At 45.6% G+C, this 16,203-nt stretch overlaps 1 protein-coding gene across 1 annotated transcript; it reads left to right on the forward strand.

Annotated features, from left to right (window-relative positions):
• The first annotated feature begins 862 nt into the window (after positions 1–862).
• Positions 863–13,673, forward strand: DPAGT1 (dolichyl-phosphate N-acetylglucosaminephosphotransferase 1). Its single transcript, XM_078870087.1, has 9 exons — positions 863–1,335; positions 3,025–3,145; positions 5,046–5,259; positions 6,126–6,272; positions 6,986–7,070; positions 7,190–7,378; positions 8,378–8,465; positions 10,174–10,329; positions 12,070–13,673. Exons 1-9 carry the CDS (start codon positions 1,181–1,183, stop codon positions 12,133–12,135), a joined length of 1,221 nt encoding a protein of 406 aa, XP_078726213.1. The 5' UTR covers positions 863–1,180; the 3' UTR covers positions 12,136–13,673.
• The last annotated feature ends 2,530 nt before the right edge of the window (positions 13,674–16,203 follow it).

Raw genomic sequence — 16,203 nt, forward strand, 5'->3', positions numbered from 1 at the left:
GCGCAACACCCCACGCGCAAAAAAACACATGTACCGAAAAAAAGTCACTCAGCCTTTGGTGCGTTATGCAAAGCCATCGACAGTTCCCGAGGAACTGAATTCACGTGATCCTCACTGCTTTCCCATTTGCTCACAATTATTTAACATCTGTACACCCCTTATCAGTATCTACCTTTTTACAGACCAAATCAGACCTTATCGGTCACCCCGTGCCCTTATAAATCTCAACGTTCATCCTGCAAAGACCCATCACAAGAGAGAAACACAAATAGACACATTTTTTTGCTAGAATTGAAACGGCTGTACGCCGTATGGACCTAAACACTCAATTTCATCCGTACAAGAATAAGGGGTAAACCGTATGGGTTGAAAGGTATGTTACTATACACCACTATACACTACATTATACACAACGATACATTACTACATTACTCCATACCTGTCAAACCACTTATCAGTGCCTACCTTTTTCGAGACCAATTCAGACCTTATGGGTCACCCCGTGCCCTTTATAAATCTCAACGTTCATCCTACAAAGTCCCATCACAAGGGAGAAACACAAACAAATACGCCACAACAACAACAACAAAAAACACGGCTGTACGCCCTATGGACCTGAAAAACTAAATTTCACCCGTACAAGAATGCGGGGTATAAACCGGGTTGTTGACAGCTGTGCTATTTTGACGGTGACCTTAGGGACAAGAGACCCACAGCCACTGCACGCAGCTCTTCACTGCGCGGTCCGCGAGACAATTTCTTTATATCGCGATATAACGCGATATATCGCGGGATGTCGCGCGATATATCGTGAATATCGCGATATATCGCCACTCGTCGCGCTGCCATTGGCTCCAGCTGCGCGACCAATCGCCGCGTCCCAGCGCCGACACGAAACACCGCGGACTCGGGGCACGGCGCTCTTCGATTCGTCTTCGTCGGTGCTCATCGGCGCGTCTAAGTGTCTCGTGTGCGAGTTATTTGAAGCGACTTTTATTCGAGTTATCATTGACGAGCCCCGCTCAACGTTTGGGCCTCCGCCGCCCGCAGACTGCGCGCGGCCTAGCGCGTTTTGCCGAGGTTCGAGTGCGCAGCGGCCTCGACTAGAACACTTCCGGTCTGAGCGCAGGTGCAGCGGACACCACCACCACCCCCCTCCCCCCCTACTTCCCGGGTCACCATGGCGCATACAAGCCTCTACCCGCTGCTCATTAACGTGTGCGCGTCCGTCGCGGGCTTTGCGGCCACCTTGCGTCTCATCCCGGCTTTCTGCCCGCATTTCCTCGCGGCAAACCTGTGCGGCAGAGATCTCAACAAGACGGACGACAAGAAAGTGTAAGCGTCCATAATAATGCAGGTGTTTTATTATTTGATCGCGTAAATATATAAATGTGTCGATAAACCCGCCAACAGCCAACACTGTCAATTAGTAAGGTTTGTCACGTAAACAACGTGGATAATTAGTCACTAGTACAGCAACACCGGTGTGTTGGAGAGCCAAGCCACAACACTTACAATCTAAGTACGACGTTTCGCCAGTAATTACGACCAGCTTCATCAGGCGACTGCCAGATTTGTGGAGAAGTCCACCTGTTTCGTTCCTTAAATAGAGGCGTAGATGTGATGACAACACTTGCACGTGCGCTCTTTTAAACGAGTTTTCACGACCAATCTCCATAATAAAGGGACATTTTTTTCTTTGCGTTAGATCGTCTAAATATAAATGTGACCGATCAACACACCCGACGCAGCCAATTAGTAATGTTTGTCACTTAACACGTGCCCAATTAAGTTCCTACTTCAGAACACCGGTGTGTTGGAGAGTAAACCCGCAACGTTTACAATTCGAGAACGGCGTTTCACTGGTGATTACAAACATTAACGTAATTCGTTGTAATTTATATGACTACAGTATATACATTAACAAGGCTCACAGCGATGACATCACCTTTACTCTATATAAGACCGAAACATGACGACATCTTGACAATTCTGGAAAATTGCCTGATGAAGCTGGTTGCAACCACCAGTGAAACGTCATGGAGATTTGTCGTGTTTTCTGAATTCTTGCATATCTTGATTAAAAAAAAAATCTCTCAACATTGGTTTTGTTGTGCCGTTTATCACATTGTTTTAACTGATGTATTGCAAATAATAAATATGCGTATCGTGAAAGGAACAAGCACCAGATTTTCTTTAGTTTAAATTGAGTTCACAGATCACATTGTCCCGTGGGTACTTATGTGGGTATTGGCAGTCCCACAAAGGATCGGACTTCTATAGAGTGACAGCGAAGTGATCGACGCACAATGTTACGAACCCGGCGATCCATGTTTGATTCTCGACTGCAGTTTGAATCCGTGGTGATTATCTGAATCGTTGCCGTTCCACTAGGTCGACTCAGCCTCACATGAGTCGCTGGTGCAGTGTATGCACATCACTGCCTCGTGCAGGAGGTTGTGGGTTGCACCCTGACACCTCTATATTTGGAGTTTGCATGTTTTCCCCGTGGTTGCGTAGATTTTTTTCTAGGTCCTCTGGGTTTTCCCTCCACATTTAGAAACAAGCATTTAGAGCATTTGGCTGCTATAAATTTCCACGGGATAAGCCACTTCGTTGAGCTATCATTTGTGACCAGGTCACTTCTGAAAAAGAGCTGAATAGCTCAGTGTGACTTGGTAAAACATTTTTTATGGTTGTTATAGGTGCTTGCAAACAGCACTTCCTGCAAGAGTCTGGATAGTCAAAACAAGAGGTTGTGTCTTCTTGGTTCTTTCGGTAAAGTCACGTAGAAGGGAAATAATCAAATAATAAAACTAAAACATAATCAAATTCTCACGACGTTTCGTGATAATTTTTGCGTTGTGGCTGAAACGTCGTGAGAATTTTATTGTTTTATTTTTATTATTTTATTATTTCTCTTCTACGTGACTTTACCGAAAGAACCAAGAAGATGAATCCCTACAGTCACGAAAGCTTTAAATCGAAATTTAAGATGTTTTGTATTTGTTGTGTACGTGGCAGTCCCGAGTCTCTGGGCGTGGTGAGCGGCGCTGTCTTCCTCCTCATTCTCTTCTGCTTCATCCCCGTACCTTTCTTGGGTTGTTGGATCGGCGAAGGATGCACAAACTTCCCTCATGACCAGGTGAGATTACAGTAATCCCTCGCCACTTTGCGGTTCAAGTTTCGCGGCCTCAGTGCATCGCGGATTTTTCGAACTGATTTAAAGGCCTCATTATACCTGTGCAGTAACACCATCATCATCATCATTCATCATCACATTCATCGAACTGCACAGGTCTGTCATCGTCGTCATTGTCATCGTTATTGTCGTCGTCGTCATTACTGGAGTCAATTCTCAAGATACTACTGTCATTGGTGAATGTAGAACACCATAATACGTATCGTATGAGAGAGAGAGAGAGAGTGAATGTATAATATTAAGGTTTTATAATTAAATAGATTTAAGTCAAATATATATATAAAGTATAAATGTACATATTTTATACATTCTGGTACCCACACACACATACGGAAATTCCTAGGGGGCCAATCCTACTTCGCGGATTTTCACCTATCGCGAGGGGTTCCGGTCCCCATTAACCGCGATAAACGAGGGATCACTGTACCTCCATTACCACAATGAAATTGACAAGCTAGCTGAGGGCATTGATAATTTCTTGTATAATGCTGAAAGTTAATGGATCCTTTGGGTTTTTAGTTTTGAACTCATGTGGATTACATTACCATGTGCAGTATATTCATTATGTTCTCTAAATTATTCCTAAAAGTATCGCCCAAAATATATTTTTTTATCATCATGAGCAAGTCAACTATTCAGAGGTAAATCATTATGGCAAATTTTCATGTGGTTTAATCGTATGACGATTCTAGACTTGGCCTAATTTTTTAACTTTTTGCTTGTTGCGTGTTACCAAAATACAAAAGACAATATCAAAATACTCCTAACAAAGCGGAAAAAACTCTGCAAATGAGACAAAAATGATACGCACAATACAAAAGAGGGACAGCGATAACAAGACAAATCGTAAAAACTTCCCCAAATCGTGACAATTCATCGAATCTCTGGCAGGATTGTGGTCCAAGGTTGATCCTTACTGCCTGTGCCACCTTCCCCGCCAACCTCCCAGTTTGTGGGGCTGCTCGGTGCCCTGCTCGCCATCTGCTGCATGATCCTCCAGGGCACATTACCAAAATACACAAGACAATAGCAAAATACTCCTAATGAAGTGAACAGAACTGTGCAACTGAAACAAAAATGATACGCACAATACAAAAGAGACGGTGATAACAAAAAAAAAACGATTGATTGTCAAGTCGAATCGCAAAAACTCCCCGAATCGTGACAATTCATCGAATCTCTGGCGGGGTTGTGGTCCAAGGTTGATTGTTACTGCCTGTGCCACCTTCCCCGCCAACCTCCCAGTTTGTGGTGCTGCTCGGTGCCCTGCTCGCCATCTGTTGCATGATCTTGCTGGGCACGTTACCAAAATACACAAGACAATAGCAAAATACTCCTAACGAAGTGGACAGAACTGTGCAACTGAAACAAAAATGATACAATACAAAAGAGACGGTGATAACAAGCAAAAAACGATTGATTGTCAAGTCGAATCGCAAAAACTCCCCGAATCGTGACAATTCATCGAATCTCTGGCGGGGTTGTGGTCCAAGGTTGATCGTTACTGCCTGTGCCACCATCGCCCCCCTCCCTGCCCCCCAGTTTGTGGGGCTACTCGGTGCCCTGCTCGCCATCTGCTGCATGATATTCCTGGGCACGTTACCAAAATACACAAGACAATAGCAAAATACTCCTAACGAAGTGGACAGAACTGTGCAACTGAACATAAATGATACACACAATACAAAAGAGACGGTGATAACAAGAAAAAAAACGATTGATTGTCGAGTCGAATCGCAAAAACTCCCCGAATCGTGACAATTCATCGAATCTCTGGCAGGGTTGTGGTCCAAGGTTGATCGTTACTGCCTGTGCCACCATCGCCCCCCTCCCTGCCCCCCAGTTCGTGGGGCTGCTCGGTGCCCTGCTCGCCATCTGCTGCATGATCTTCCTGGGCTTCGCCGACGACGTGCTCAACCTGCGCTGGCGCCACAAGCTGCTGCTGCCCTCAGCCGCTTCGCTGCCCCTGCTCGCCGTCTACTTCCTGCACTTTGGGCGCACGCTCGTGGTCGTGCCCTACCCGCTGCGCCCGCTGCTCGGCATGCACCTTGAGCTCGGTAGGTACGGCCCGGATGTACGTACGGGCCAGTGCTTGGCTTACGAACGTAAATTAGTTGCTGGGACCCGTTCGTAAGTGCAGTTGTTTCTTAAGTCGGAACACAGCAAGGTACTGTCTTTAAATGCCCATACGGTCAGTGTTATGCAATCTGTTATGGTTCAACAAAAAAGGGAAGCATTATTAAACTCATAAATAATACGAAATGTTGTAGATTTGCATGTAACACAAAAAAATACTGTATCATAAATAAAACATAAAATAAATGAAACAAATAGAAAATAATCCGTTTTATTACTCATTCCATAGCTCCGCTGAACAAAATAGTTCGGCGTTTCAGTTTGCAAGTGAAAGTTCAATGTGAAAAATATATATTTCATGAAAGTTGGTTCTTGAGTGCAGGTGTTCATAAGTGAGGTTTTCGTAAGTGAGGTGTTCGTAAGTGAGGTGTTCGTAAGTGAGGTGTTCGTAAGTGAGGTGTTCGTAAGTGAGGTGTTCGTAAGTGAGGTGTTCATAAGTGAGGTGTTCATAAGTGAGGTTTTCGTAAGTGAGGTGTTCATAAGTGAGGTGTTCATAAGTGAGGTGTTCATAAGTGAGGTTTTCGTAAGTGAGGTGTTCATAAGCGAGGTGTTCGTAAGTGAGGTGTTCGTAAGTGAGGTGTTCATAAGTGAGGTGTTCGTAAGTCGGGTGTTTGCAAGTCGAGGACTGCCTGTCTGGATATTAAACTTTTTTTGCACCGTACATCGTCAACCGCGCTCAATGGAGGTTGCTAAAGTGCCTGTGGGTTTACAGCCTCTACGAAATCGATCATCTTCGAAACCTCCGGGTGATTAAGATCCTACTGCTGTGTGCTACGTTCCTCTGCAGGAGTCCTGTACTACGTCTACATGGGAATGCTGGCTGTGTTCTGCACCAATGCCATCAACATCCTCGCTGGGATTAATGGCCTCGAGGCTGGGCAGGCCCTGCTCATCTCTGCTTCCATCATCATCTTCAACTTCCTTGAGCTCGATGGTAAGATCCCATGTGGGAATCGCCTGGCTGCAAGTCTGCATTGAAAGCAAACGGGAACTGCGCTTAATTGTGGTCGAACGGTACGCGGCAAGCGCGACCATTTCCTTCACGAAAGTACAAAGAAAGTCGCCCGTCACGTAACCGACCACTGCACATGATACCCTTGTCGAGGAGTTACGAACGCTCCACATCCAGTAACAACAGCTGATGCTACATTTTCTCTTTAAATCAAAACGTCAATGTTATGTCTTGCTCAAATGAACACTGAGGCTGTGCTAGTCGTTTGTTCACAGCCCTGAGCCAGTGATGGTAAATCATGCTTCTATGGTGGGCATGAGTCTATCCATAGGGGACAACCACTGAAGAATTCCCTACATAATTTTATGAACCTTAGTGGGATGATGAGCTGAGTGACCCAAACCAGCATTTCAAACTTGCAACCTTCTGATTGCGAGCCGCTCGCTCTAGCACTAAGCCACCTGGTCGGTGATCAAATGGAGACCATTAACTTAATAAACATTTGAGAACCTTATTTAATCACTAGGTGACTGCACACTTTGTTTAATCACTCGGTGACTGCCCGAATTCCATTCCGGGATCTCATTGGTCCTAGTTCAGTGTTCTCGCCTTTGAGTCACCCGGGCCACCTCAACGAGTACCAATTTCAATTTCTCGACGGACATAACTGGCCATGGATGCTGTCTGCATTGCAGGAGACTGCGGAGATGACCACATGTTCTCACTCTACTTCATGTTCCCATTCTTCTTCACCACTCTCGCCTTACTCTACCACAACTGGTGAGTCGCACCTGCTGTGCGCACACCCACTCGTTTTAGCGACTGGAACGTTCGTCGCCTCGTCACTCGTGTGCACGTGCATCCGTGTGCCTCCGTGTGCATCTCGTCTGTGCGGTCAGGTACCCTTCGCGCGTGTTTGTGGGCGACACGTTCTGCTACTTTGCCGGGATGACGTTCGCCGTGGTGGGAATCCTGGGCCACTTCAGCAAGACCATGCTGCTTTTTTTCCTGCCGCAGGTGGCCAACTTCATCTACTCCGTGCCCCAACTCTTCCACTTGGTGCCCTGTCCCCGCCACCGCCTGCCCCGGTGCGTGTGTACACGTGTTCAAAGACAACGAACCCCCCCCTCCCCCGCGTGGACCCCTTTTTTAACGGACTATTGGGGCAAGTCCTGTTAATGAGCACCTGTTAAGGCCATTAGTTGGAGTACGGTGCTTTTTGTGGAATATTTTGCTGTCTTTTCCTGGATTTTTTGTTTGCACATAGTCACTTTAAGATGTTTTCTTGTTCATGTTTTTGTTTCATGTTTTTTTTGTTGCGGTTGCACCCGATTCAAGAGCTGAATGGCTCACAGGGCTATACCTAATAAATGAAACTGAAACGAGCGGGTGTTGCGGCCAGCATGATGCCTGGATGCCTTTGTCTCCCCAGTGTTGTTGTTTTACACATTGCACCAGGCACATATTTAAGGCTGTCGACCCTAGGAGAGGTCGAGGACTTCTCCTTATATCAATTGCCACAGATGTTAGCTGTGGTCCTCTGAGCATGTGTTCAGCAACTGCGATAAAAAAAAACAACCTAAATAACCTTCGACCTTCTAGGGTCAGTGGAAGCCTGATTGAGAACCCCCTGGTATCAATTCTAGATTTGAAGCTTTCGTGACTGCAAGGATTCATATTCTTAGGTTTTTTTCGGTAAAGTCACGTAGATAAAAAAATTAATAAAAGTAAAATAAAAATAAAAATACAGCAATCGTGCTGTGACGGTTCCACCTGAAGACGGAAGCTTGTGTTGCCTCCGAAACGTCGTGATTTTTATTTTATTTTAACTTTTATTAATTTTAATTTTTTATCTACGTGACTTTACCGAAAAAAACCTAATAATATGAACCCCTGGTATCAGTTGTCATTTTGACACTTCAAGATATTGTATTTCAACCTGGACGTGTTCGTTTAACCACTGGTTGGAATTTTAGCAAGCGCTGGCGTAATTTACACTTGCATGGTTTGGTTAACACAGAGTGGTCATGGTGATGGCGACGATGGCGATGATGATGATGATGATACTTTTTGTTTCTTCACTTCAGATTGAATCGTGCAACAGGCAAGCTTGACATGAGTTTTGCTAGATTCAAACAAACGGAACTCTCAGCTCTTGGAAAGACAATTCTGCAGGTAAGCGCTAAAGTTTAAAACACACTTCTCGGTTAGCAAACAGAGAACTGATGTAAATGTCCTCACTGTGATGTGGCCAGGCAGCTCATGGCTAATATCATTTCGTAACACTCAGCCGGCACTGCCGAGTTTCCGGCTGTGAATTCAAGCAGCCATCCGTGATTTTAACCCAGGTTCTCAAGTGGAGCAAGTTGATGGCTCTGAGCTTGGTTACTAATAAATGTGCATACGCACAGTCATATTTTTTTCTTACTTAATTTCGCATAATCAAGATCTGAAAATTTAAATATACAGTTATTGCCTTGTGACATTTACTCTTGTCAGGGCATTTGAAAGGCATTTTCTGCAAGTATAAAGATGCCTATTGACATGACTTCAATAGTAATTCTGTGACATCATTCCAGGGCTGTTTCCTGGCACTGCTATCTCTGCAAGAGATCCAGATTTAAATGTCTTCATATTATGACTGATGACAATAGCCCAACTAGAATATAACCGGGGCAATTATTGTTTTTTATATTCGCACACCGTTTAAGGTCGGTGGTCAGAGCGCTGAGATTGCACGACTGAGAGAACCTGGTTTCATATCCGGGCATCTGCTTGTTGATTAAACCTGATTCTCAGATTTAGTGAGTTCATGGTCTCAGCCCAGTCACCAATTTGTGCAAATAAAAATCTCATGAAATTTGGTTCTGTGCTTAAATGGCCTAAATTCCAGCTACAGAGACTCCTCTACTTACGAACATTCTACTTAAGGACTTTCAGAGATACGAACAAACCTCTATGTTTATCTAGTTGCCTGTTAGGCCTGATAGCCATAAGTTCAACCTCCGCACAATAGATGGGGGTGGTGGTATCTACATCTGCAGAACATCAAGAACCAGTGGCATCTACATCTATAGGAGATTATAGAACTTTTAAAGCCATGCCCCGTATTTAGTGTGCATTAAGTACAACATGTTTGGAATCGACAGGCGTAAAGTTGTACTTGCAAACATATCGACTTACGAACAGACCTCTCGTTCGTAAGTAGAGGAGTCCCTGTATTGAGAATTAAATGTTATCTGGTAGTCACGTGACAACCTTTTACTCTGCAGCAGTGGGAAAGTGCTGCCCCCTAGCGTGTAAAGGGTCGTGATTCCTCTCTCCCATGCAGCAGCATCACAGTGCACACCCGCAGTGCTTAATTTCAGCCGGGACAGTCGGCAATGCCGTTCCGAGAAGAATTTTGGCACGCCATGTACCCGCTTGCCTTTTGTCTGTGCTCGTGATACTTTTTACCATTATTATGATTACTTCGCTTGTTTACCCAAGCAATCTTGAATGAAACGGGAAGACGTATTCACAATCCTGGCAAATCGCCTGGTGAAGTTGGTTGTAATCGCCAGCGAAACGTCGTACTCAACTTGTAAATGTTGTGGGTTTACACTCCAACACACCGGTGTGCTGAAGTACTAACTAATTGGCACATTTTTTTTACACGACAAACCTTACCGATTGGCTGTGTCGGGTGGTGGTGGGTTAACGACACATTTATATTTATGCAATCTAACCCAAAAAAACGTTTATTATGAATAATATTGGTCGCGAAAGCCTTCGTGTTAAACCAATCTTAATCATAATAATAATATGTGAACGCGTGATACATTTCTAAAAGGGAAGTTTAAGCCCTGGATCCCCCCCCCCCCCACTCCGCCCCGCCGTACAGGTCGGGGAGAGGCTGCGGCTCGTGGAGGTGCGGCACGACGTTGGCGAGGACGGCAAGTACACGGAGTGCAACAACCTGACGCTCATCAACCTCGTGCTCAAAGCGCTGGGCCCGGTGCACGAACAGACGCTCACCGTCACCATGCTTCTGCTGCAGGTGAGATGTGTGAACGCGCGCGAGCACTCGGGGGCGCGTTCTAAGCCTCGCGCGCAAGCTAGACCGTGCCGGACACTTTCACCGTGACGAACGCGCACGTGGCCATCGTTTTCAAAAGCGAAGTGAAATAATTTTTATGCTCTGTGTTATTACCACCTGAAGTCGCGCAAATCGTTATTGAGCACAGCCGAAGACCCTGTAAGCTACGGCTCTGGCGCTTTGAATAAATTGCAACACCTTTGGACAACCGCAAGTCGATCCTTACTGGAGAACCTCTGGTATTAAATCCACCTTGAAACTAATGGTCCACATTAAACAATGGGGAGTGGTGATCTAGTGGTTTTAGAACTTCACTAATAAGCCAGAGCCCTTTGTTTGATAACCCGGCCATATTTAACATCAGTGGCGAGTGGTATCTCTCCATGCCCTGGACTTCCGCAGTGTCAACTCACTTTTTATGTGAGCCCCCGTCGCAGTGTGTACACATCAGCGCTGGGAAGATAAAGGCAGCCAGGGAATGTCGCTGGCCACGCGATCTGCTCATGCACCCTGCTGGCTTTAATAGGTGCTCGCTAACCACAATTGCCTCAGGGGTCTTGTGTTGCAAACAGGACCCTGCGGGGTGGGCTGGTAGGAATAATACTAATACCGGTACAGGGATATCGACCGCACACACACGCGCACACACACACGCACATACACGTACACACGCACACACACATACACACACACACCGCACGCACACACACACACGTACACACACATGCACGCACGCACACGCACACGTAATGAAGTTGTGTTGCTACGCTTCCAGTTCGCCGTGAATAACGATCCGAAGCCCAATAGCGCCCATTCATCACGCCGCTCGAGTGGGCCGGACACGCACACACGCACGCACACACACGCACACAGTCACACATATACACACACGCACGCACACACGCACACACAGACACGCACACACACGCGCATACACACGCACACACACGCACGCACGCGCACACACACACACGCACCTCTCACCTGCAAGGCAGCGGTCGCCGCTTCTCCTCCCACATCTCTCGTCGCGGCAGCTGTAACGATGGTGCAAGTTTGTTTTTATCATCAATTCCTGCTCCACCCCTCCCCGCCACTGTTCACCCACCAGAATAAATGAGTTCGCCCATAGTCAGTCGATCAAAAAGTTTCGCCGTGAGGCGCCGGAAGCGACGGCCATCTTGTTTAATTCACATCACAGGGGGAGCGGGCGGCCATCTTGTCGGACAGGGTCATGCCAAGTGTTTGCAGTAGGGGGCGATGTTGACGGACGGACGGACGGACGGACGATATAATCTATTGGTGGTCTGGTCCACTTCGTTCCTACCAGTATAACCAAGCTTTGTATTTATGCGTGTGTGTGCGTGTGTATGTGGACAAATGGAGAGCGGTGGTGTATTGGTGAGCGCGCTGCGCTACGAACCGGGCACCCAGAGTTTGATTCCCGCTCACGGCCAACACCAATGACGAATATCTAAACCGGTCCTGGGCCTCTCCTAGGTCTACTCAGCCTCAAATGAGTACCTGATGCGATGTGTAAACATCGCCACTGGGGAGACCAAGGCGGCCCGGGCGTGGTGCTGGCCGTCCACCCCCTCATGTGCTGTGCCGGCCTGCATAGGTGCTCGTGAAATGTACTTGCACCTACAGTCTGTTAAAGGCTATACGTTGGGGGGGGGTCCTTGTCTTGTATGTGCATTGCAGGTATTGGGCAGTGCAGTTGCATTCTTCATCCGCTACCAGCTGGCCAGGCTTTTCTACGACGTCTGAGTCTCTTTCGCCGTGCTCGTCCAATGAAGCGTCAACCGCGCGCCGACATTACTCCCGCGCGTCTCTGACAGTCTCGGCACAAGCGTGAAGAAGGGAAGACCTTCCACCCTGTTTGGTCTTGAGCCAGGGGGGTTTTGTGGGCAAACACCTGGAGTGGCAAATAGCTTCCAGAATTGACAGTGGGGCAGAATGCTTTCGTGGATATACTGTCTTGCTTTACATGCGTACTTGATTATTACATAAAAAATGTACGATGCCCTTCTTTAATGCCCTTCCAAACAAGAGCTACCGGTCACCGTGCTATCATGGATGTTTTGCGATCTCGAGATACAATTATTTTAAGAAAATTATTGATATCGTTGACCACCCGGGGTGGTGCTGATAAACTAATGGCTCGCAAGGAGCTGTGAGCTGAACCCCACTACAAATAATGTACATTGCAAATCGGTCAGAAGGGCGACTCTGTTGTAAGAAACTCTTTTTACTCTTCGTGTCGGTTTGTTTGACAATGGGAAAAAAAAGCATTGTTAACAAATATGTATTGGAATATGCATACTAAGTCTGCCTTTTTATTTCACACAACTGAAAGTGTGCACGCTTACAGCCGTTTTGTCCGTACGCTGCTGGATAAGGGACTCTTAATGTTGCGTGGCTCATTGGGTTTATTTGATCTTACTTCAAGATAGAAGTACGGTAAAACAATGGATTTGTATGAACTTCCCTCTGCTGGCCACCACCTGAACACAGCTCAGAAGCCACCTAAGACAGCCTTCAGCGCGCACTCATGGTGGTGGCCGATCCCGTGCACTTATTATCTTGGCTGAAGCCTGCTTAGCTTGAAAGATCTAATGAAAATTAGGCACATCAGCAGGTGATTGGCTCATAAATTATGTTGCTTCTGGAAGTAGCCAGCTGCGATAGGGATGTGTATTCTGGATGCTTTGAGTGAGGCATCCATGATCGGTTAGTAATGAACGAATGCTACATTGATGCAGCATCTGCTTTCAAAGCTACGTTTGTTTCCCTCCAGGACTTGCATTAATCTTGACTCTTGTGACTATCCACTAGAAGAAAAAAAAGTTTTGGTTCGATTTGGCTTCCTCTAAGGTAGCGGTTCTCAACCTCTCCGGATCTGCGGACGATTGTCAAAAACATATAATAGCGGATCACCACGCAGTAAAAATACGGTGTTTTGTGAAATCGTCGTAGTCTGTTACAGTTCACCATGGCCTTGTGGGGAGTGCCGGTAAGCAAGGCCGGTCGTTGGTAACCGCTGCCGGAAGGGGTTGAAGTCTGGTCGTCTGGATGTCGCACCTTTTTACTCAAGCAAGCCATGTGTCCAGGTTCATCACGATGGATGTGGCTGTATTGATTTTTGATCAAGGCGCATTTCATGCAGCCTCGATGGATTAAAATTCAAGCGAATAGAAGCAATGTGTGTAAATGGTACATGCATTTATTTTACGTAACTTATTTGAAATTGAATACAAAAGGATGAAATGCAGAATGTTATTACATTAAAATCAAGGTCTATTTGAAACGTCTCCAAAGGACTGCGTTTTTACGGTGTTGACGAACTCGCTCAGAAATTGCACAAGGGTCGCGCTTCGTGAAAATGTGTTTATACAGTGATGACATCCTACATTCAGTTGCGTGATGACTTACACGATACAGGATGCACATGGATGTCCTAGTCTCTATACAGAAGCTTAGGTACCATTGTCCTCAAGGAATGTTTACTTATATGGCCATTTCGTAACTTCTTACAACTAGAGTACTTGTTATCATCATAGCACCACATAGTGGAAGCCTCTTTGAGTTAAGGCATTTGCCAGGTCGTGAAAGCTTCATATGGCGAAAACAGTTTGCAAGCCGTCGCAGGTAGGCGCCCCACTCGAGTGCCATTGTGTACACACGTGACCTTTTGTCACTCGGACCAAAGCTGGACCTAGAACTCGGTTGAACAAGCAGGCCCCAGACCCGTTGGCTGTCAATTTTGCCTGGGCTTGGCCACGTATCAGAGACGGTCACAAGGAACTCGTGCCGCAGCAGGGCAAAGACGAGCCATCCAGGGATGGGGAGGCACCCGCAAAACTCACCCCGCCGTGCGACTGACACTTCAGATACAGCACAGTATTTGCACACTATTGAGTGTTTGGTTTAAACTTCGCAATGAAAAGCTGACTGCTGTTGAGAGAAACTATTCTGCAAACACCGCAGCAATAGCCAGATTTGTAAAGTTTCAAATATTGCCAGGCCTGGCTTGATGTTGAGTTGACAATACAACACAAAAAAACCACAATGTTCCTGATAAACGCATAGGTGTGTTTTCTCTTTGGTTAAAATTAAAGGGAGACATTGTATTTAAAATAATCCATTAATTTGTTATTTACACAATTACACTCGTAAACATATCTGAGAAAAAAAACGTGTTTTTAATGTTTAGTCGTGTATTATTACAAACCTTACATGGGACCCTCACATCATTGGTTAGTTACTCTTTTAAACTTTATTCATGACCATGTCATCGAATTAAACTGAATGGAAATCCTACGAAAAATAATATTTGAGTTTGGTGATTTGTGTCTCAAATGTCAGGTCATCTAAAGAGAGGGCATGGCCCTGGGCTATTTGATAAGTTACGGGGGGCGTGAAACCTCAACATATGCCAACCGCTCCTACTCTTACAAAAGCGCTCATACTCCATTGCGTTACATAACTGGACTTAATTTAGGGCGGGTTGTGGGTCTTGCTGTATATCACTGCCGGTCTCAAATCCAGGATTTGCGAGCACAGCCAGTGACCGTATAGGAATGAGTCCTTATTTCATACGTGAAGATTGTACCGTGCATATAGACACATTTGTCTTGCCGCAGAGCGGGAATAAGATCATTCACCCCCTTCACCTGCTTTTCTTCTGCAGGAAAACGAAAGGAAATCCGTGTAGGCAATGGACCAGATGAGATTTTGGTTACCACGAGTAGTGTAACATTTAGAGTTACCGGTGTCTCTATATGGCTTAGTCAGGGATTATGCGATAACATAAAATATTGTTATTGCATTATTCGGTTTTATTGCCCATTTAAAAGATGTTGGTATAACTCAAGTTTTGCCATCTCAGGTGGTATCAATGAGAACAATGTTTGGTCTGGGCCCAGAGACTGAGATTATTTCGAGGGCAGCAATTAATATGGAGAATATACAATATATCAGGCATGTAACCAATGTAACCTTGCGCCCAAATCCAACAGCATGTGATTCGCATAAGTTGTAACTAATCTACTCTCATGCACAATTCAAAGCACGTGTCATAAGTGTCAAAATACAAATTAAACAACGACTCGATGCGTCATGCGGCTCCGACGGTAGTGAGATGTTAACTACCTTGCCTGGTATCCAGGTGGTCGTGGGTTTGATCCCGATCCCGACGCCTGTATATTTGGAGTTTGCATATTCTCCCTGTGGTTGCGTGGATTTTTTATCCGGATCCTCCGTTTTCTCCCTCCACATTTAGAATCGGGCGTTTCGGGTATTTTGCCGCTATATATTTCAACGTGAATAGCCACTTCGTTGAGCTATGATTTGTGGCCAGGTCGCTTCTGAAAAAGAGCTGTATAGCTCAGTGGTAAAATAAAAAGTTCAAAATAGTTAAGTTTCATTACTTGCCTATAAATATCTCAAAGCATATCCATCCCCACTGTGAGTCTGAACCGCAGCACGAATTTCAATGCCCTTCGCATTGAATCACAAAACGTGCGTGGCAAACGAAGTCGCGTTGTACATTTTGCGTCGCATTCAATCCAATTATCAACATTTAGGGGGTTTTTTTTCTCTCCATTACAACCATTTAAGAAACCCATTGCCTGTACCACCCCGGCCGGTGAACAGCAATCGTAGAATTCTAGATTTGAAGCTTTCGTGACTGCAAGGATTCATATTCTTAGGTTTTTTCGGTAAAGTCACGTAGGTAAAAAATTAAAATTAATAAAAGTAAAATAAAATAAAAATCACGACGTTTCGGAGGCAACACAAGCTTCCGTCTTCAGGTGGAACCGTCACAGCATGATA

The sequence above is a fragment of the Lampetra fluviatilis genome, chromosome 29, assembly GCF_964198595.1.
Source record: "Lampetra fluviatilis chromosome 29, kcLamFluv1.1, whole genome shotgun sequence".
NCBI lineage: Eukaryota > Metazoa > Chordata > Hyperoartia > Petromyzontiformes > Petromyzontidae > Lampetra > Lampetra fluviatilis.

Bases quoted from the DNA above. Each gene is read 5' to 3' on its own strand.
- DPAGT1 (XM_078870087.1), top strand. From the start codon at position 1,181: ATGGCGCATACAAGCCTCTACCCGCTGCTCATTAACGTGTGCGCGTCC. The intron at 3,146-5,045 runs GTGAGATTACAG...CCTGCCCCCCAG, and splicing joins CAAACTTCCCTCATGACCAG to TTCGTGGGGCTGCTCGGTGC. The intron at 5,260-6,125 runs GTAGGTACGGCC...GTTCCTCTGCAG, and splicing joins CGGCATGCACCTTGAGCTCG to GAGTCCTGTACTACGTCTAC.